The 15,631-nt window shown below is 43.2% G+C and overlaps 2 protein-coding genes across 2 annotated transcripts in view; both read right to left on the minus strand.

Moving 5' to 3' along the window:
- LOC142591086 (uncharacterized) overlaps positions 1-15,631 on the minus strand; it is a 325,077-nt gene that overhangs the window by 72,628 nt on the left and 236,818 nt on the right. The gene's annotated exons all lie outside the window — the stretch shown is intronic.
- Positions 1-15,631, minus strand: part of LOC142590752 (uncharacterized) — a 41,875-nt gene that overhangs the window by 21,160 nt on the left and 5,084 nt on the right. The window contains exon 2 of the mRNA XM_075703180.1: positions 13,300-13,340. Coding sequence (XP_075559295.1) covers positions 13,300-13,340 — 41 coding nt within the window. The remainder of the gene's footprint in view (positions 1-13,299; positions 13,341-15,631) is intronic.

Below are 15,631 nucleotides of genomic sequence, written 5' to 3' on the forward strand. Positions count from 1 at the left end.
TCGTTCATTGCTTCAACACTAAGGTCCTCTTCCTGAGGTAATGCCGAATACCTGTTGTGTAGCTTGACCCGGAATTCCTCTATTTTCCTTCTTACCGCTAACTCATTGATCACCTTCCTCTGTAACAGTTTCTTCCGTTCTTTCCCCAAGTCTGGGCTAATTCGAGTTCTTACTATCCTATGGTCACTGCTGCGCACTTTGCCGAGCACGTCCACATCTTGTATGATGCCAGGGTTAGTGTAGAGTACAAAGTCTGTTTCGTTTCTAGTATCACCAATCGGGGTCCTCCACGTCCGCTATCGGCTATCCCGCTTGCGGAAGAAGGTATTCATTATCCGCATAATATTCTGTTCTGCAAACTGTACTAATAACTCTCCCCTTGCTCTTCCTAGAGCCTCTGCCATATTTCCCACTGACTTGTCTCCAGCCTGCTTCTTGCCTACCCAGGCAATGAAGTCGTCAATCAGTATAGCGGATATTGTTTTGACTTTACCCATCGTCGATTTCACGTCTTCATAGAAGCTTCCTACTTCCTGGTCATCATGACTGGATGTAGGGGCGTAGACCTGTACGACCTTCAATTTGTACCTCTTATCAAGTTTCACAAGACCTGCCACCCTCTGAGTAATGCTGTAAAATTCCTTTATGTTACCAGCTATATCCTTATTAATGAGGAATCCGATTCCTAGTTCTCGTCTCTCCGCTAAATTCCGGTAACCCAGGAGGTCCTTGCTTTTTATTTATTTATTTATTTAATAATTTATTTAAAGATACCTTACAGGCCTTAAAGTGAGGCAATGAGTGGAGGGGGGTAAGTACATAGGATATACATAGAATACAAGACATCTATCAACCGTATCTGTTTACAAACTACAACCGCAAGGGCAACCGAGATGAAAAAGAATTTAGTTCACGATGGAATAGGGAAACGAAGAAAACATAATATAATACCAAGGAATAAATTCCACAGATTGTTTTCAGTGAAGTCGTGTAAATAACAAGATCGGAGTGTTAAACACAAATAATAAAAAAATGACAGAAAGTTACTGACGCACTGTGTATGCACTGTTAGCACTGTATGTGCTTCTTTCGTCCTTCTAACTTCTCTGAGCCCTATTATATCCCATTTACTGTCCTCCAATTTCTCCAATGGCACTGCTAGACTCGCCTGGCTAGATAACGCTCTAGCGTTAAACGTTGCCAGGTTCCGATTCTAATGGCGGCCTGTCTGGAACCCGGGATTCTTACCACCCTCTGCTGCGCCGCAGGTCTGACCGCCGCCGTGGACAGTTACTTCGCAGCTGCTGGGGACTGAGGGCCGGGGTTTGATTCTTGTATTCATTGTAGCGTTCCTAGTTAAAGGACACAGTAGACGTAAAACTTTGCTGTGGAACTGGCGTCTATCTCGCCTACATCCATTTCTGACTTCTCCCTTCTCTTCCTTTGTGCCCCCGGTTCTCGCGCTTCTTCATCGTCTATTCGAAGGCTCATACCACTTCACCCTTCCAGGTTTCTTTTGCTAACCCCTTCTGGGGTAATACTTGAAAACGTTTCTAATCGAAGCACATTCAACTGAGCCCCGTTCACCGATGTACCACACAGTCTTCAATATTCCTTTCTGAGTGGCTGTCTTTGTCACAGAGTAATGACCATAAAATTTGGCACTGGATTCTCCCTTCCTTTCCTAACTAGAATGAGGTCGGTAACTTGAATGTCTGGGATATCTGAGCAATGTCTCTTGTCAAAATTTTTTTTCATATGTTTACGGTACTTCTCCTCCTGTGATTTTCGTTTCCTCTCCTCCACGATCTAGAGATTTTCTAACAGCCCCAGTTCACGGTCCGCTTCAAGAATAGGGGTTTCTCCTGAAGAAGCGAACTGCGGGCTGCATCCCAAGCCACTGATGTAGGAGCGATTGTGATGTCTTACAGCTGCTTCTAAAGAGCATTTCCGTCCACCAGGGAAACTATTGTACATCCTGATATATTGTTTCACATCTCGTATAGCACGCTCTGCAAGTCCATTCGCCGCGGGATGGTATGGCGCACAAAATTTGATTGATATATTGTGGTCTCTAGCCAACAGTTTTTCACTCTTGAACGCTGGACCGTTGTCACATACGATCGTCCTGGTTGTCCTAAACGTATCCTGCTGGAGGAGGCGATGACACTATTCGCATCTTCTTTTCCTGCCCGTGCCGCGACCATCCTGGTGCACTCATCTAAGGCCAAAAGAAAAGCTTGCGTTTTTCGGACTTCTTTTCGTTTCTTATTTAGCTCGACAAAATCCGCGTGTATAACTTGAAAAGAGACGTTCGTGCGGCAAGGTATTATCATGGCGTCCGTAGGCTGCTTATATTTCACTTTGTTGACTTGACAAATGTGGCATGAAGGAACGTATTGATTGACGTCTTCTTTCATGTGAGGCCACGTAAATCTCTTGACTAGTTGGTTGTAGGTTCGGCAAAATCCATCGTGTCCTTTAGATTCTGGGCTATCGTGGTACAAATAAAGCACCCGGCGAACCAGCGTTGGCGGGACTTGATAGCAACCTGCCATAAAAATTAATTGTTCAGTGCGTTCCCACAATTTTACTTCATTGATTTCTTCCGATTGTTCTTTGTTGGCCTGTATCATCAGTCTAGACAATGCATCTGCATCAGTGGAAAGGGGTCCACGTCTGTGGGAGATGGTGAAATCAAACTGCTGCAAGTAGTTCACCCATCTGGCGATACGTCCCTTAGGTTGGGTCATATTCAAGAGATGAGTAAGTGCCTGGTGATCCGTGAACAAAGTAAACTTCGCAACTTCTAGGTACGTACGGAAGTACTGAATTGCTTTAAGGACAGCATAAGCTTTCTTTTCAGTAGTGGTGTAGTTGACTTCAGGTGGCTTGAGGGTGTAGCTGTAGTAGCCTACTACATGTCAATTATCGGCTGCGCCAAAATATTGTAGCGTTCCTAGTTAAAGGACACAGTAGACGTAAAGCTTTGCTGTGGAACAGGCGTCCATCTCGTCTACATCTATTTTTCTTCCTCTGTCCCTCCGGTTCTTGCGCTTCTTCATCTTCTATTCGAAGGCTCATACCGCTTCATTCATATAGGAGGTTATGGTCATGTACTGCACCAGGGTGGCCAATCCTGCTCTGGTGAGGGAGTGCGTTACCGGTCCTGGTCACCGGGATGAGGCCGTACTTCATGCCTGTTTATGCAATTTTATAAACACTCGGATTTTTTTCTTTATATAAACCGGTGGAAAATTGCACGACACCGGCATTCGAACCACGGCCCCCTTGCACGCGATGCGGATGTTCTACATCTACGCCACTTCTGCGTTTTAATTTCCTGGAGCTGATTAAGGGTTCTGTATCCCACGATTGATGCCAGTAGCCCCTGAGTCTCTTACGCAGGAGTGGTTTCAGGTCTGTGGCAGGTACGGCTCGGGACAGATTGCTAGATTTTGTCGCGATGCCTTCAGCCAGTTCATTTACTAGCACATTTCGCCGCATGCTTGTGTGCCCTGGCGCTCTAGATATCACTGCGTGTTGCTTACATATATAAACTGTGCATCGCAGCGCGTAAATGTTGTTGATTTCGCGATGTTTATGCTTGTGTAGCGATTTGAAAGCTTTCTTTAGATCTAAGGAGTCTGTGAATACAAATTCTTTTGGTAGCATTATTTTGATGTTATGTTTCACAGCCACCATAACTGTACAAGCTTCTACAGTGAAGATGCTGCTTTCCAAGTGCAGGACGTCAGATTCTGAGAATGATAGGCCAGCAGATGCATATGAAACGCCGGAAAGAGACTTGGATGTTTCTATGTATGTTTGTGGGCAAGAGTGCTTCCACTAGAGCTGAAGGAAGCGTATTCGAATGTGCGTCTCTGGGGCATGTTTTGTGATTTCGACGAATGCCACGTGACACTTTATTACCTGCCACTGTTATTGCGAGAGCGGCTTCTCTAGAACAATTATTTCATGTTGTATGAAGTGGAACATCCACATCCGCTCTCAACTTACACGCAGCGAGAAGGGCGCTCTCACAGAAGGCGGGGCGTAAAAGAGTGTAAAACATGCATCTTCATTGCAGCATAGCACGGATGTTCACAGTTTGAAATTACTCTCAGAAAATATAGTAAACTAGATTATGTCCTTCGCAGATGAAGATAACATTTATTTGATTCTATATAGAATCCCTGTATGGGACTTCTGAAGGCAGTGGTTGCGAGTTGGATACTTAGATGGTGCGGAGAATCTGGCATCTTCAGGCGCTGGGTGCAGCAGATTGGTGAACTATGGCGCCGTAGTTCCAAAGCAAGCCTATAACGCTCTTGTGCAATACCATGAGGCACTTTCTGTCAATGCGTGCTCTTGTGTACTACAGAACTTTAAGGATATTCATTGGTCTTAGGTATTTACGGTTTATATCCTCGTTCTGGAGGCACCGAATTGGGTACCTCTAAGTACAATTTTAAATCACTTTCTAAAGTGAATTACTCGCTTCGAGACCCATATTACCCGTTTGAGTGCTTTGCATTTTCCGCTCGGTGCAAGCGATGGCGTTATTTTCTTGGCGGAGCCACCGCATAGAGAATCGAACGTGGCTTCCTCGTGCCCGCACGCACGTTTTCGTCCGCGCGTAAGTATAGTTTTATTACTTGGCCCTGTGGCACTTTTTTATCCTTGGTAGCTGCGATCGCAATGATGACGCACCAAAGCCATTGCTGTGACATGTTTAGTACGAGTTTGCCAAAAATCATAGATACTAGACGTGCTCACAGGTCCGGATATTCGAATGGGTAGTTGGGGACTCTGTTGCTCTATTTGAATATACAGGGAAGTACCTCATGCATGAAGAAATTCAGGTTCTTTTGGAACACAGCGACCCTGATTTGTCAGAATGTGATGCCCCAGAGTGTATCGATACTCTGCACAAGGTTCGGACAAATCCGACGTGGAAAGCAGCAGTTCTGATGACCGTGTTCACCAAGTGAACCAGATATCAACCAAAAGTTGCTTGTAGAAAATTAAAACGTACCAGCATTTATATGTTTATTTTTAGCGCATGCATGTTCACTTCAAAACCGATATCCCCCTTAACCTATAATAAATTTTTGAGTTTTTCAGGAAAGCATGCCTGCAGATTTCTCCTCGTTCAGGAGAAATCTGCGTGAACGAGCAAATGCTTGCTTTCCCTGGCAGGAGCCCATTGCTGCAGTGTGTCCCAAGAATGTCGAACCCTGTCGAGCTGAGTAATTTTGTGTCGACGGCGTCTGACGGCGTAGTTTTGGACTTCACAGTTTACGTCGGGAGTGGAGCTGTTCCTGACGAGGAAATGAAGGAACTGTGCCTTGGGGGGAGCTTTGCAAAGAAATTCTCTAAAATGGCGAATCGACATGATACCACCTTTCTCTTCACCGATAGGTAGTTTACTCGAATAAAACTAGAGGGGAGGTATTCTCTGACAGTCCACCTAGTGGACTGTCTTTATCGGCCACTGCTGATTGGCTGGGGCCATTCATCTCCTGCTCGCTCGTACAGCTGCATACAATCAGCAGCGGCCGAAATGTCACATAGTGTTATCCATACGAAGGGAGCCTGTGTGCGTTGATTTATCTGCAATCTTCCTGCAGAAATCTTCCGCTACCGCGATGTCCTCTCGATGTCGGAAAAGCGCAAGGGGTTTGAAGGGCACAGGTTCTAGGGAAAACGCACCTGACTAGCATAGTTCTCCCTATATGAAAAATAACTTTTGGGGGCTCTACAGAATCACAAAATTTTGCACCATATTGAGGCCTCAGGGGCCGTATTCTGAAACGTTCGCCTTCAGCGATAGTTTCGCCGCCGCAATAGTCCCGCTGAATAGATTAAGCGTCTGCTTACCCGTGACGTCCGCGTGCACTACAAACACGCGCTGCCGAACCCTTCACATCGCATGAGAGAGCGCACCGTGCCAGTCCAGAGCGGCTCGGGTGTGTTGTTTTCGGGTGTAGTGGCCGCAGTACGGGTTCTGCTCACTGACTACGTTTGGTTACGGCCTCTTTAGGTAGCATAAATGGATTAAGGAAGTGTGAAATGTTTTATTTTACATGAACTAACAAATATTGCCGCGAAACAATGCGTGTAAGACGCCACCAAAACGGCTACTATAAAGTACCACCTATCCTATCTGTAGTACACTTCACCGCCATCCGAACGCCAAGAGACGCTAAAAGACATGTTCGTTTATTCACTATATCGTGAGAGCACCCATCGACACCATGACGTTAAAATGAAGTAGGCCGCAACTACAAAATGGCGCTGTTTATTTTCCGGTTTTGATAAAAGCGCTAATCAGCGCGCGCCGTTTGCGGAAACGTGACCAGGACGATAGTTTCGCGGAAGGCGCACGTTGCACAAGACGGGCCCAGTTAGGCTATTCTGCGCTGGATCTTCTTTTGTGTGCGTCTGGCTATTCTTAGATCATGGATAGACTTCGTGCGTTGGTATCTTTGCTCCACACGCCGACAAATTGCACGGAGTCGCTGCAAATTGAAGAAGCATGCACATTGCATTCTGCATTGCTTCCTTGATCGCTTGCTGAAGGCTAGAAGGGTCACCTTTGTGATAAGCTTCTTCCCTGCTGATTTCGTATGTGCATCAGCCGATTCGCCGAATTGCGTTTGCAATTGACAGCTGGCCAAACTTCTGATCTTGAGCTAACTGGGGATATGATCACTCTCATGCGTCTCGACGTCTAAAAACCACTTCAAATGAGTAGCAATGCGACGTGACAAAAATCTGATACATAAGCGACTGCTGTATGGTGAGCCTCGTAGAAAGGTAGGGCTCCCATCATAAGGCACGAGCAGTCCATGATCAGATACAAAAGAAGCCAGTTACCCGCCAGTTGCGTTAATTTTCGAGCTTCCCAGACAGGGTGGTGGGTGTAAAAGTATCCTGTGATAATCCATGGATCAGGGGTTGCTATCAAGATGTCTTCTAGTGTCTTGCTGTCAAACCAAGTTGACAAGCTTAGAAGTACGCATCACTGTAAAGGCTAGCTTTTTCTTCCTAACCGTCCCGCAAAGAGAGAGAGAAAGCAAGTACAATGGCAGGGAGGTCAACCAGATGAGCAGAAGGGACAGGGGAATAGAAAGAACTTAGCAGCATGGGCTGCAGCATAGGTGTGATCTGCCGATCAACCTGTGGCAACTTATCAAACGAAGTTGCGTAGACGTGACACCAGGCGGGCAGGTTCTTGACAGGCTCCATGCACGGAAGCACAAGCCAGTTACCCACAGCGTTAGGATTCTCCGTATCATTCACTTGAAGACATCACTTACCGTTGCACGCAGCGGCTGGCGGTCGCCAGCTCGCCGATACTTAATGACACAACCAGCAATTGCTCTTGGGGGGCGCACTCGCCGAAAAGAACATGGGAAGCCTGTTGGCGACCCTCAACTAGGCCTGGTGAGCCGCAGTAGCCAGTGGGGCTTAGGAACAGGCGCTCCACCCGCAGTAACCAAGCACAATCATAATTTCATTAAAGTTCGCTCTCTCCCGTGTTGAGCGCCCGGATAACGGCTCAGGATATTGGCTCATTGCCTCTTGCAGGTTAAAACGCGCTGGTTTCACAAGGGAAGACATTGGAAGAGGCTGGTTTTTGCATTAGAGACGGCACGCTTATTCTAAGAGTTAGTGTTTTAACACGGAATGCGTGTAGACTTTCTGTGCTTCAAATACAAAACTATTTATTTAGATAAGCTAGGAAACACGGTTGTTGTCGATTTAGACTTTTTTAATAGAAAACTCTCATGTTCCTTGGCTTTTTCATTTGCTCATCCCAATAGCTGAAAAATATATCTCAGACTACACAGTGTCCTCACTTAATTTACAGATTACTGCACAGTCTTGATAGTACTACACGAATACTGCTTTACACTGAGCCAACAAAGCTTGGGCATGCTGCGGTTGGTTTGTCGTTGTCATCGTCGCCTTCACGCCTCCGTTGACGCTGCTGTTCCTAGCTCAATATATCGAGGTTATTGGGCTACTACATACAATCATAAATTGTCATTTTTAATGCGACAGCATTTTATGCACCGTTACGCCAAAACATGCCGTAGTAGGCGGTGTGACCGATAGATAGTACCAAAAATGCTAACGGCGCAAAGAGTAAAGAGGCGTCCAGAAGTGCTCGGATTGGCGTCACAATTTTCAGGAAGATTCTTGTTTACAAAATTAACTAATGGCGTTGAAGAGGAAATTGGGAAATATCTGCTTGGTTGGGGATCGACCTCTGGCCTCCGGGTGTCAGACGAGGACGCTGCCCCAACGCCGCGGCTGCTCCGTGGTTGTGACTAAGGATGTGCCATTGCATGCGTTATTGCACACGTCACGTAGCAACCACCTGGCTGACTAAAAGTGTGGCCTATTGCGCGTGTAATCGGTTACATCATGGCGCTGTCAATAGGGATGAGGTAGCGCTACGTCATCAGTCTATAAACTACGCGTATCAAACCAAAACGTTTTAGCAAACGCGTTTTATGATTTCGAATTCCAACAGGCAAGTAGTCTTAAGTGCCCCTCCGAAATTCTTACGTGCCCTAATTACATAACAAGAAATTCGTAGAAGGGACTATTGAGCCATATAGTCCATAACTGCAGTTCATATTAAAACGTTTTGTAAGCATTTTTGTAGCCTCATTCCTGTTTCATTCACGTCGATGGCATGCGTGGGCAAATGTAAATGCTGCTTTCGCCTGCCGCCGCGTGTTTCATGTCGCGCCTAAGGTAACAGATGACTTAAGTGACATGTTCGTTTTAAGTGACTTAAGTGACATGTTTTTCATGCGTACAAGACTGAAATACTCTGGAGCTCTGTATATTCTTATCAGCAAGGTATCGCGCTTGTCGCGTTGCAGACACAATTTACTAATGAAATTATCTATGATCAGCTTTCTTGCGGGGGGAGGCTTCAATTGTTCTTCATCACTTTTAAAGCTACTAATTCTCTACGTAATACGAATATAACGAATAAATGTGTTCGCAAATTACGCATTTTTGTGCAGATATGAGGCACAAATCTTTACGCGTGACAGATTTATTAGGGATACTCGCCAAAGAGTATTTGCACATTAAAATAGAAATAGAGAATCGGGAGCAAACTAGTAGTTTTTTCCAATGCGTATGAGTATTGCGAGAGTGTGAACGATCGCAGTATACCCTTTAAGGTATGGTTACTTAAGCGAGGTAGCCGGCCCGACTGCACACGTTGCCTCCTTTAATGTCTATACGGTGCACAACGTGTTGAAAACGTACCGCACTTTTGCTCCAATATAGTGTCTACGTGGGCGCAGTTGACGTTTCTAAATATTCGAAAGGTATTCGAAAAGTGTTCGCATACACAAATAGTGACTATCTGTTTCGAAGACTATTTGATTCTTTATACAAAAGAGTTGCGCATATTCACGCACCCACAGGTGGAACATTGCCACGGATGAAGAGACTTCAGGCTCGCTTTGGGCCGAGCCTCAGCTACATTTTATTCTTTACTGTAGATGGACGTAGTTGTCTGCTCAGTAGACTCGGTCTAAGGAATAGTGCTTCTTATAATAAACATTAGAGGGAAGTGTGGCACTGCAATCCCTCACCCACCAGGGAAACAATAGTATTGCGTGGATCTAACTGAACTTTGGGCTTCTGGGTTCAGACGTTCTTGTAGCATTGTTGATTACGTCTTATATTGCTTCATTTACCGAAATTTGAGACCAATCTACACTTCTTGAAGTGTGGATGACTCTGCGCACATGCATTATCACAACTAAAGGCAGTATTTCAGCCTGTCGATTTGGCCAAACCAAAACTCGCGAAGTACCTCAACGCGCTCGCTTACCCGAAAGAAACCCATAATGCTTTTTTGCGATTTGTCAATGCATGTGTTCGTGACACAATGATTTCCGTATCCGGCTTTTTTTTTGCTAGAGTTCTTGTGTTAGAAACCTACAGTTACAAAATTTTGACAATTTTTTAAAATTATTTGTTATGCAGTATTTGTCGAAAGTAATGACCTTACAAAGTCACGAAGGCGGTTGCAGCCAGAACGACAAGTCTAGGCAAAGATGTGTTACTACCCATCATTCGGATGCTGGCTCAAGCACTCTGCTTGCAAATCACTTAGATGCTAGCGCCAGAGTTTCCTCTCGTAATTATTGCATCAAACTGTGTGGTCTAAGCTAGCTGAGGTTACAGGCCCGGATATAGTCTGGCGTTTCCATTGTCCAGCTCGCCAGGCGGGGGTCGGCGAAGTTGGATACGGCACTACAGCGATGCTCAGATCATTAAATTTTGTCCTCTGTAAACGTGGCCCGTGAAAGTGCGGTGATCCGTTGCTGCCACAGCACAAGTCCACTAGTGGGCGGCGAGCAAATATTTCGTTGTTTGTCAAAATTCCATGCTCGGCCCGTTCGATTCAGCGAACCTCAACTGGAGGCTAACACGCTGTTTTGAAAGCGAAGAAGCGCGCTGTACGCTGACCTAGTAGTGGTAGGGGTGCAAACATCGTGAATTATTACGCACTGTTATCAGGAGTACTAAGAGGCTTTTATTCATGAAACTAAGACAACATTTTAGTATAGCATATACTTTCAATGCGAAACACATGACTGAATTTAGAATGCGAAACGCGTGACACGCCATTGAATAGTCGGAATCGCTTTGATTTCAGATTGATCATGAATAACAGCTGTCAATTCAAGTGCAGTTTGAAGGATCAATGCCGATGTATGTTTATATATTATGCTCTAAAAAGTTTAGAACATTAGCCCAGCAACAAATGCATCCTTTAAGGCTATTTGATGCGAGTGGCGACATTGAGGTATAGGAATGAATTTACTGAGCTTTATTTTGCCGGTAATTGAGGCTCAAACAATTATTTGTTAAATATAAGACCGTTGAGTGTACCTACCAAGTGTTAGGACAACATCCAACTCCCGTAGATTGCCTTCTGGACAATTTCAACAATAGCGACAGCACACCTTGCTTAGAGTCCGCAATGTAAATTATTAATGGAGCCCCATTTACAGGAGTAAAGTGCGCGTTGCTGTCATCTTCTGGAGCAAATACTGACGAAAACAAGTTGTTAATGGCTCATGAAAGTTGTTTATCGTCACTTACGTTCTCACCGTGAATGGCAAGAGGCAATTGCGATATTGATGTTGCTCAGAAATGTTGCCAGATCTTAGACAACCTTGAGTGAAGAAAGTCTTTTATGATAACCGGGACGCACCCATCTTGAGCTTTTGTAATGGATTGTTTAGGTACCAGGCGCGCATCACACTATTTAGAGGCATTGGCAGAAAAGGGATGGTGCGGTCACGTGTTCCTTATTTTAGCCTTCGGTAAGGGGCGAGCAATGCTTTTAGTAATTCAGAGCTTTGAATTTTTCATTTTTTATCTGTGGTACGATATGTTTGTGCAGTTGAGCATGAGGATTTAAAAAAAATGTACAATGGCTTATCGATACTAATAAAAAGAATAAAAATACGGAAAACGGGCCACACAACTCACCCAGAACTACTACATAATTCTCATGTGTTAGAATGAGAATAATTCTTTTTTATTTTATTTTTATCTTTTATAGTCCGGCCCAGGTTCAAGGACTCAGTTGTAAGCATATAATCACACATATCTTTCAGAATATCCAATATGAGTTTTTCATTAGATAAACTTCTACAGAAAATAAAATGACCTAAGATAGATTGCGCTGTCTTGTGAATATGAGTTGGTTCTTTGACTAATTTGGAATGAAGAATCAGAACGCGTTAACCAAAAGGTTGTCCAAACAATAATGTTGGACATTGCCATTGTGTGGAGTCGTTCGGGCAGTGGCTGACGCGTTGTGCTTTTGTACGGGCGCCGTTATTTACCAGCGAAATAAGAGTGAACCAACAGGAAGACAGCTAAAGAGTGTAGGATAGTATTTCTATGATTTGAGCAAGGCTAATAAGAAATATTCGACATGTAAAACAGAGGCAGTCCTCGTGGTCATGGCCATGGTGAACGTGTGAAGTCATCTTAAAGAAGGGCATTTCATCGACAACCAGGGTCGAATGTACCCTTTGAGTCCTTATATGCCAAAAGGCCTAACTGCATGACGTATAAGCGAGATGCAGCAGTTTCCATTTGATGTCACACATAGACCTGGTGATATGGTACCTGACACTGACGTAGTGTCCAGACTTCATATGCGAGTAGGAGAAGTCAATAAAAACGGGCAACAAGAGCACCTTGCGGGCTTTTTGGAGAAAATTGAATGCACTGTTCTTCGCGAATGTAAGTTTCAGGTTCCAGGGACATTCAGGCACAAAGTGTAGAAATTGTATCCTGACCACCCAATGTACGGTCACCGTGAGTGTATTTGGAAAACCGATATGCACTTATATCAATACCTTGTTTCGCCTAGTATTAAAAAAGCGTACGGCTAAGTGAAAACATATCACCAGTGTCAGTTAACTAATGTTAAGTAAAGACCACGTTAAAGTAAATGACGATTAAAACTTGTCCAAGGCCACCATTTCAACTAATATTCCTTGATTTTCTTGGAGTAAGAATAGCAGTCAAAGGGTGTGCAACACACAAAGGTTTATCGTTGCTGTTGACTATAGTAATCGAATGTTAACAGCAAAAGCATGAAGGGACGATGTCGCGTCTGTCATAAAAGCTTAATATATAGCGAAAAGCCCACGCTTATTTCGCAATATGTAACATCGTACTACACAAAGCAACTACATTGAATAAACTCCATGCCACACCAAATTTTGCGTATTGATCTACAAATAGCGTGTAAATTAAATGATTAAAAACTGAATTAGCTGCTCTGGCAATACTAACGCAGATGCTTCAAAACAGACGTTGGTAGCCTTTTTAATAACCTACAGGCAATGAAATGGGTTGTGGAATAGGTAAAATTTAGCAATAAATTGGCCGTTTTTAATTTGACGTATGTGCACTCAAAATATAATCTTCCACATCAACAACCTGCCTTTACCACTTGCAAAGACTTCCGGCATATACAGAACCTTTTAATGATGCCTGACTTCTGCTCCTGACTCTTTTAATTAAACATGTTAAACTTATGCTGCTGACCATCGCAGTTTTCATAACAAATTCATTTTTAAAGGTATCACATTTATGAGACCTTTGCGCAATTATTGGCGCCGGTTATTACTTTCTTGTTTAGAAATGCAAGTGATGAAGTCAGCATAAATCGAAAATCATTGGTATTGCAAATCTTATAACCTTTACAAAAACACTTACGATTTGGTAAATGTAGTAGTTCCTCCGGGCTTCGATGTCGTCTTCAGCCAGGCATGGGGATGGTTATAAACATAAATTAGAATTTTTAAGGGGAAGTTTACGTGACCGAACTAGGAATCAAGTTCTTGATCACAGTACGCCAAAAGATAGCACATTGAGGAATCACATTTTACAGGACCAGTGCTCACACCATGAACGAAACACGCGACAAGAAAAATATTCTAACAACAAATGTGAAATTTTGTATTCGATGGTGCAGTTTTACTGTTAAAAAGCTGTTATTAAAACTGCTTATAACAAAAGTTAAAGTGGCATAAGGACGTAAAGCAAATTTACAATGCTATCTTTTCAGTATTTCAGGTAACATACTTATTCTGATAAATACGTGATAAATATTTGCCAATATTGATTGATATCGTGATAAATATATGCAAATGTTTGCATGAATTCAGTTTTCAGCTGAGAGGCAGGAGTACACATGAATATTTGCTTATGTATGGCACATATGTAGCCGATGAATTCTGCGATATGTTGGTGCTCCTGAAATATTTGATGCCATTAAATCAATAAATACAATAAATAAATAAAGATATCTATAAATTTGAAGGCTCTCTTCCATGCTAACTCCTTTTATTAAAGTCCCGCAAGCACAATGCCTTTTCGGAATTGTGATTTTCACTTAAGGAGCGCACGCCAGCTAGGCAGAATCATAGTCGAAATTATGCAAACAGGAGTTTACATATAGCTATATAGACGTGTCATAGTACTTTGGACCTAGAAAAGTGCTGCTGACAAGTTTCCCATTAATTATCTGGCATCACTGTTCGCAGCTGCGTAGCTTCACTACGTCTAAGCATGTTAGGTGGGGATGAAACTTTCGGATGGATCAACTAAGGACATAACTTGCAAAAAAGGATAATGATGAAATATCCTAGACATCAATGTCTAAGAGTAGCAATACACAATAAAATGCAAATAGTTATGGTAATTTTTATTAGCCTGACAAGAAAGTCATAACTATTAATTAAAACTCTTCCACTAAAAGTTACCCAGTGACTTGTTTATTCGTGATACTTAGCGTCAGAAATTTTGAAGATACGAAAGCCTTTAAAATAGTTAAGAAAGGCATCAATCCAGTTTCAAAACGAGTTTATCTTGCTGAAAATAACCTGCAAATTATAATTTGCCAAAACAAAATCCATCTTTACAACCTTTGAGTTGAGTTTCCGAAGCTGCTTTAAGAGAAGGGATGTTTCAAATGCTTTTCGTCTGTGACTTCATGATGCTGCCACTTACTTTTCTGGTTAGGCTCGTGCTACTCTAGTTGGAAATAGCATTTGTGGTTTAACGGCATATATGATGGTGGCTATATACGTCATAGTGTCGTTCACTCCTAAATACCTGTAACCTTGAACTCCTTAAGAAGGCAGCTGCAAAAATACGATCGCCTTAACAAACTGCATACATGTGCCTGCCTACTATAACTGCTCATTATTGTGGCGTCACAGTCAAAGGGAACTTTATTAGTAAAAATCCTTCAGAATAAGGTTTGGAGCAGTGATGAACAGAAGGCAGCTGCATTGCCATTTTTTGAATGATGCTTGCACTGATTTAGTATATTGTTCCAGAGTATAGCTTATTTCCTGAAACACTGTAAATGACAAACTACGGCAATTCATTACCTATATAGCTTGCCTACATGAACAGTTTAGCTTTAAATATTTAAGTCGGTCGATGTGATGCCTCCAGTTAGGTTCGGTTTTTCTGCCCCTGTTTTATTTCAATATTTATTCACGAGGTTGATTTAGTCAGTAGTCGGTCAGTCCATCGCAGTTCCTTGGTACTCCTTGAGTATGGGTGCTCTCTATAAATTTGTTACGCATGGCCCATTTGCAAACCGTCATTCGCATAGTTCTCATTTCGGTACAAAATTTAGACAAGGAGCCGCGGCGCAGGACTAAACGAATTTGCTGTGTTTGCTGGAGTTACAGTTTGCGATATATTTTTCTCTTTTCAAGCCTGCTTAAATCGATCAGTTGCTCCAGTGCTCACGGAAGGATATTCAGCTTTTCGACGTGCTCATGGCGTCGTTTGTGTTCAGCTCAAATTTGACTCCGACGCCGCGTAGCGTGCATCAAAAACTTCGTGTGGGTGTTGTTTGCCTCGCACACTCGTTTATTTTGCAATTAGCATCCCACTTCTCAAGCGCCAGTATATGTTAATAGGTTTCAAAATTGTCACTTTTTGTCGTTCTCGATTCCATTGCTAAATTGTTTGCGCCTCTGAGAATCAACATTTTCTTGGGGCTTCAGATTTCAACTCGTAATCTACA

This window comes from Dermacentor variabilis, chromosome 8 (genome assembly GCF_050947875.1).
Source record: "Dermacentor variabilis isolate Ectoservices chromosome 8, ASM5094787v1, whole genome shotgun sequence".
Taxonomy (NCBI): Eukaryota; Metazoa; Arthropoda; class Arachnida; order Ixodida; family Ixodidae; genus Dermacentor; species Dermacentor variabilis.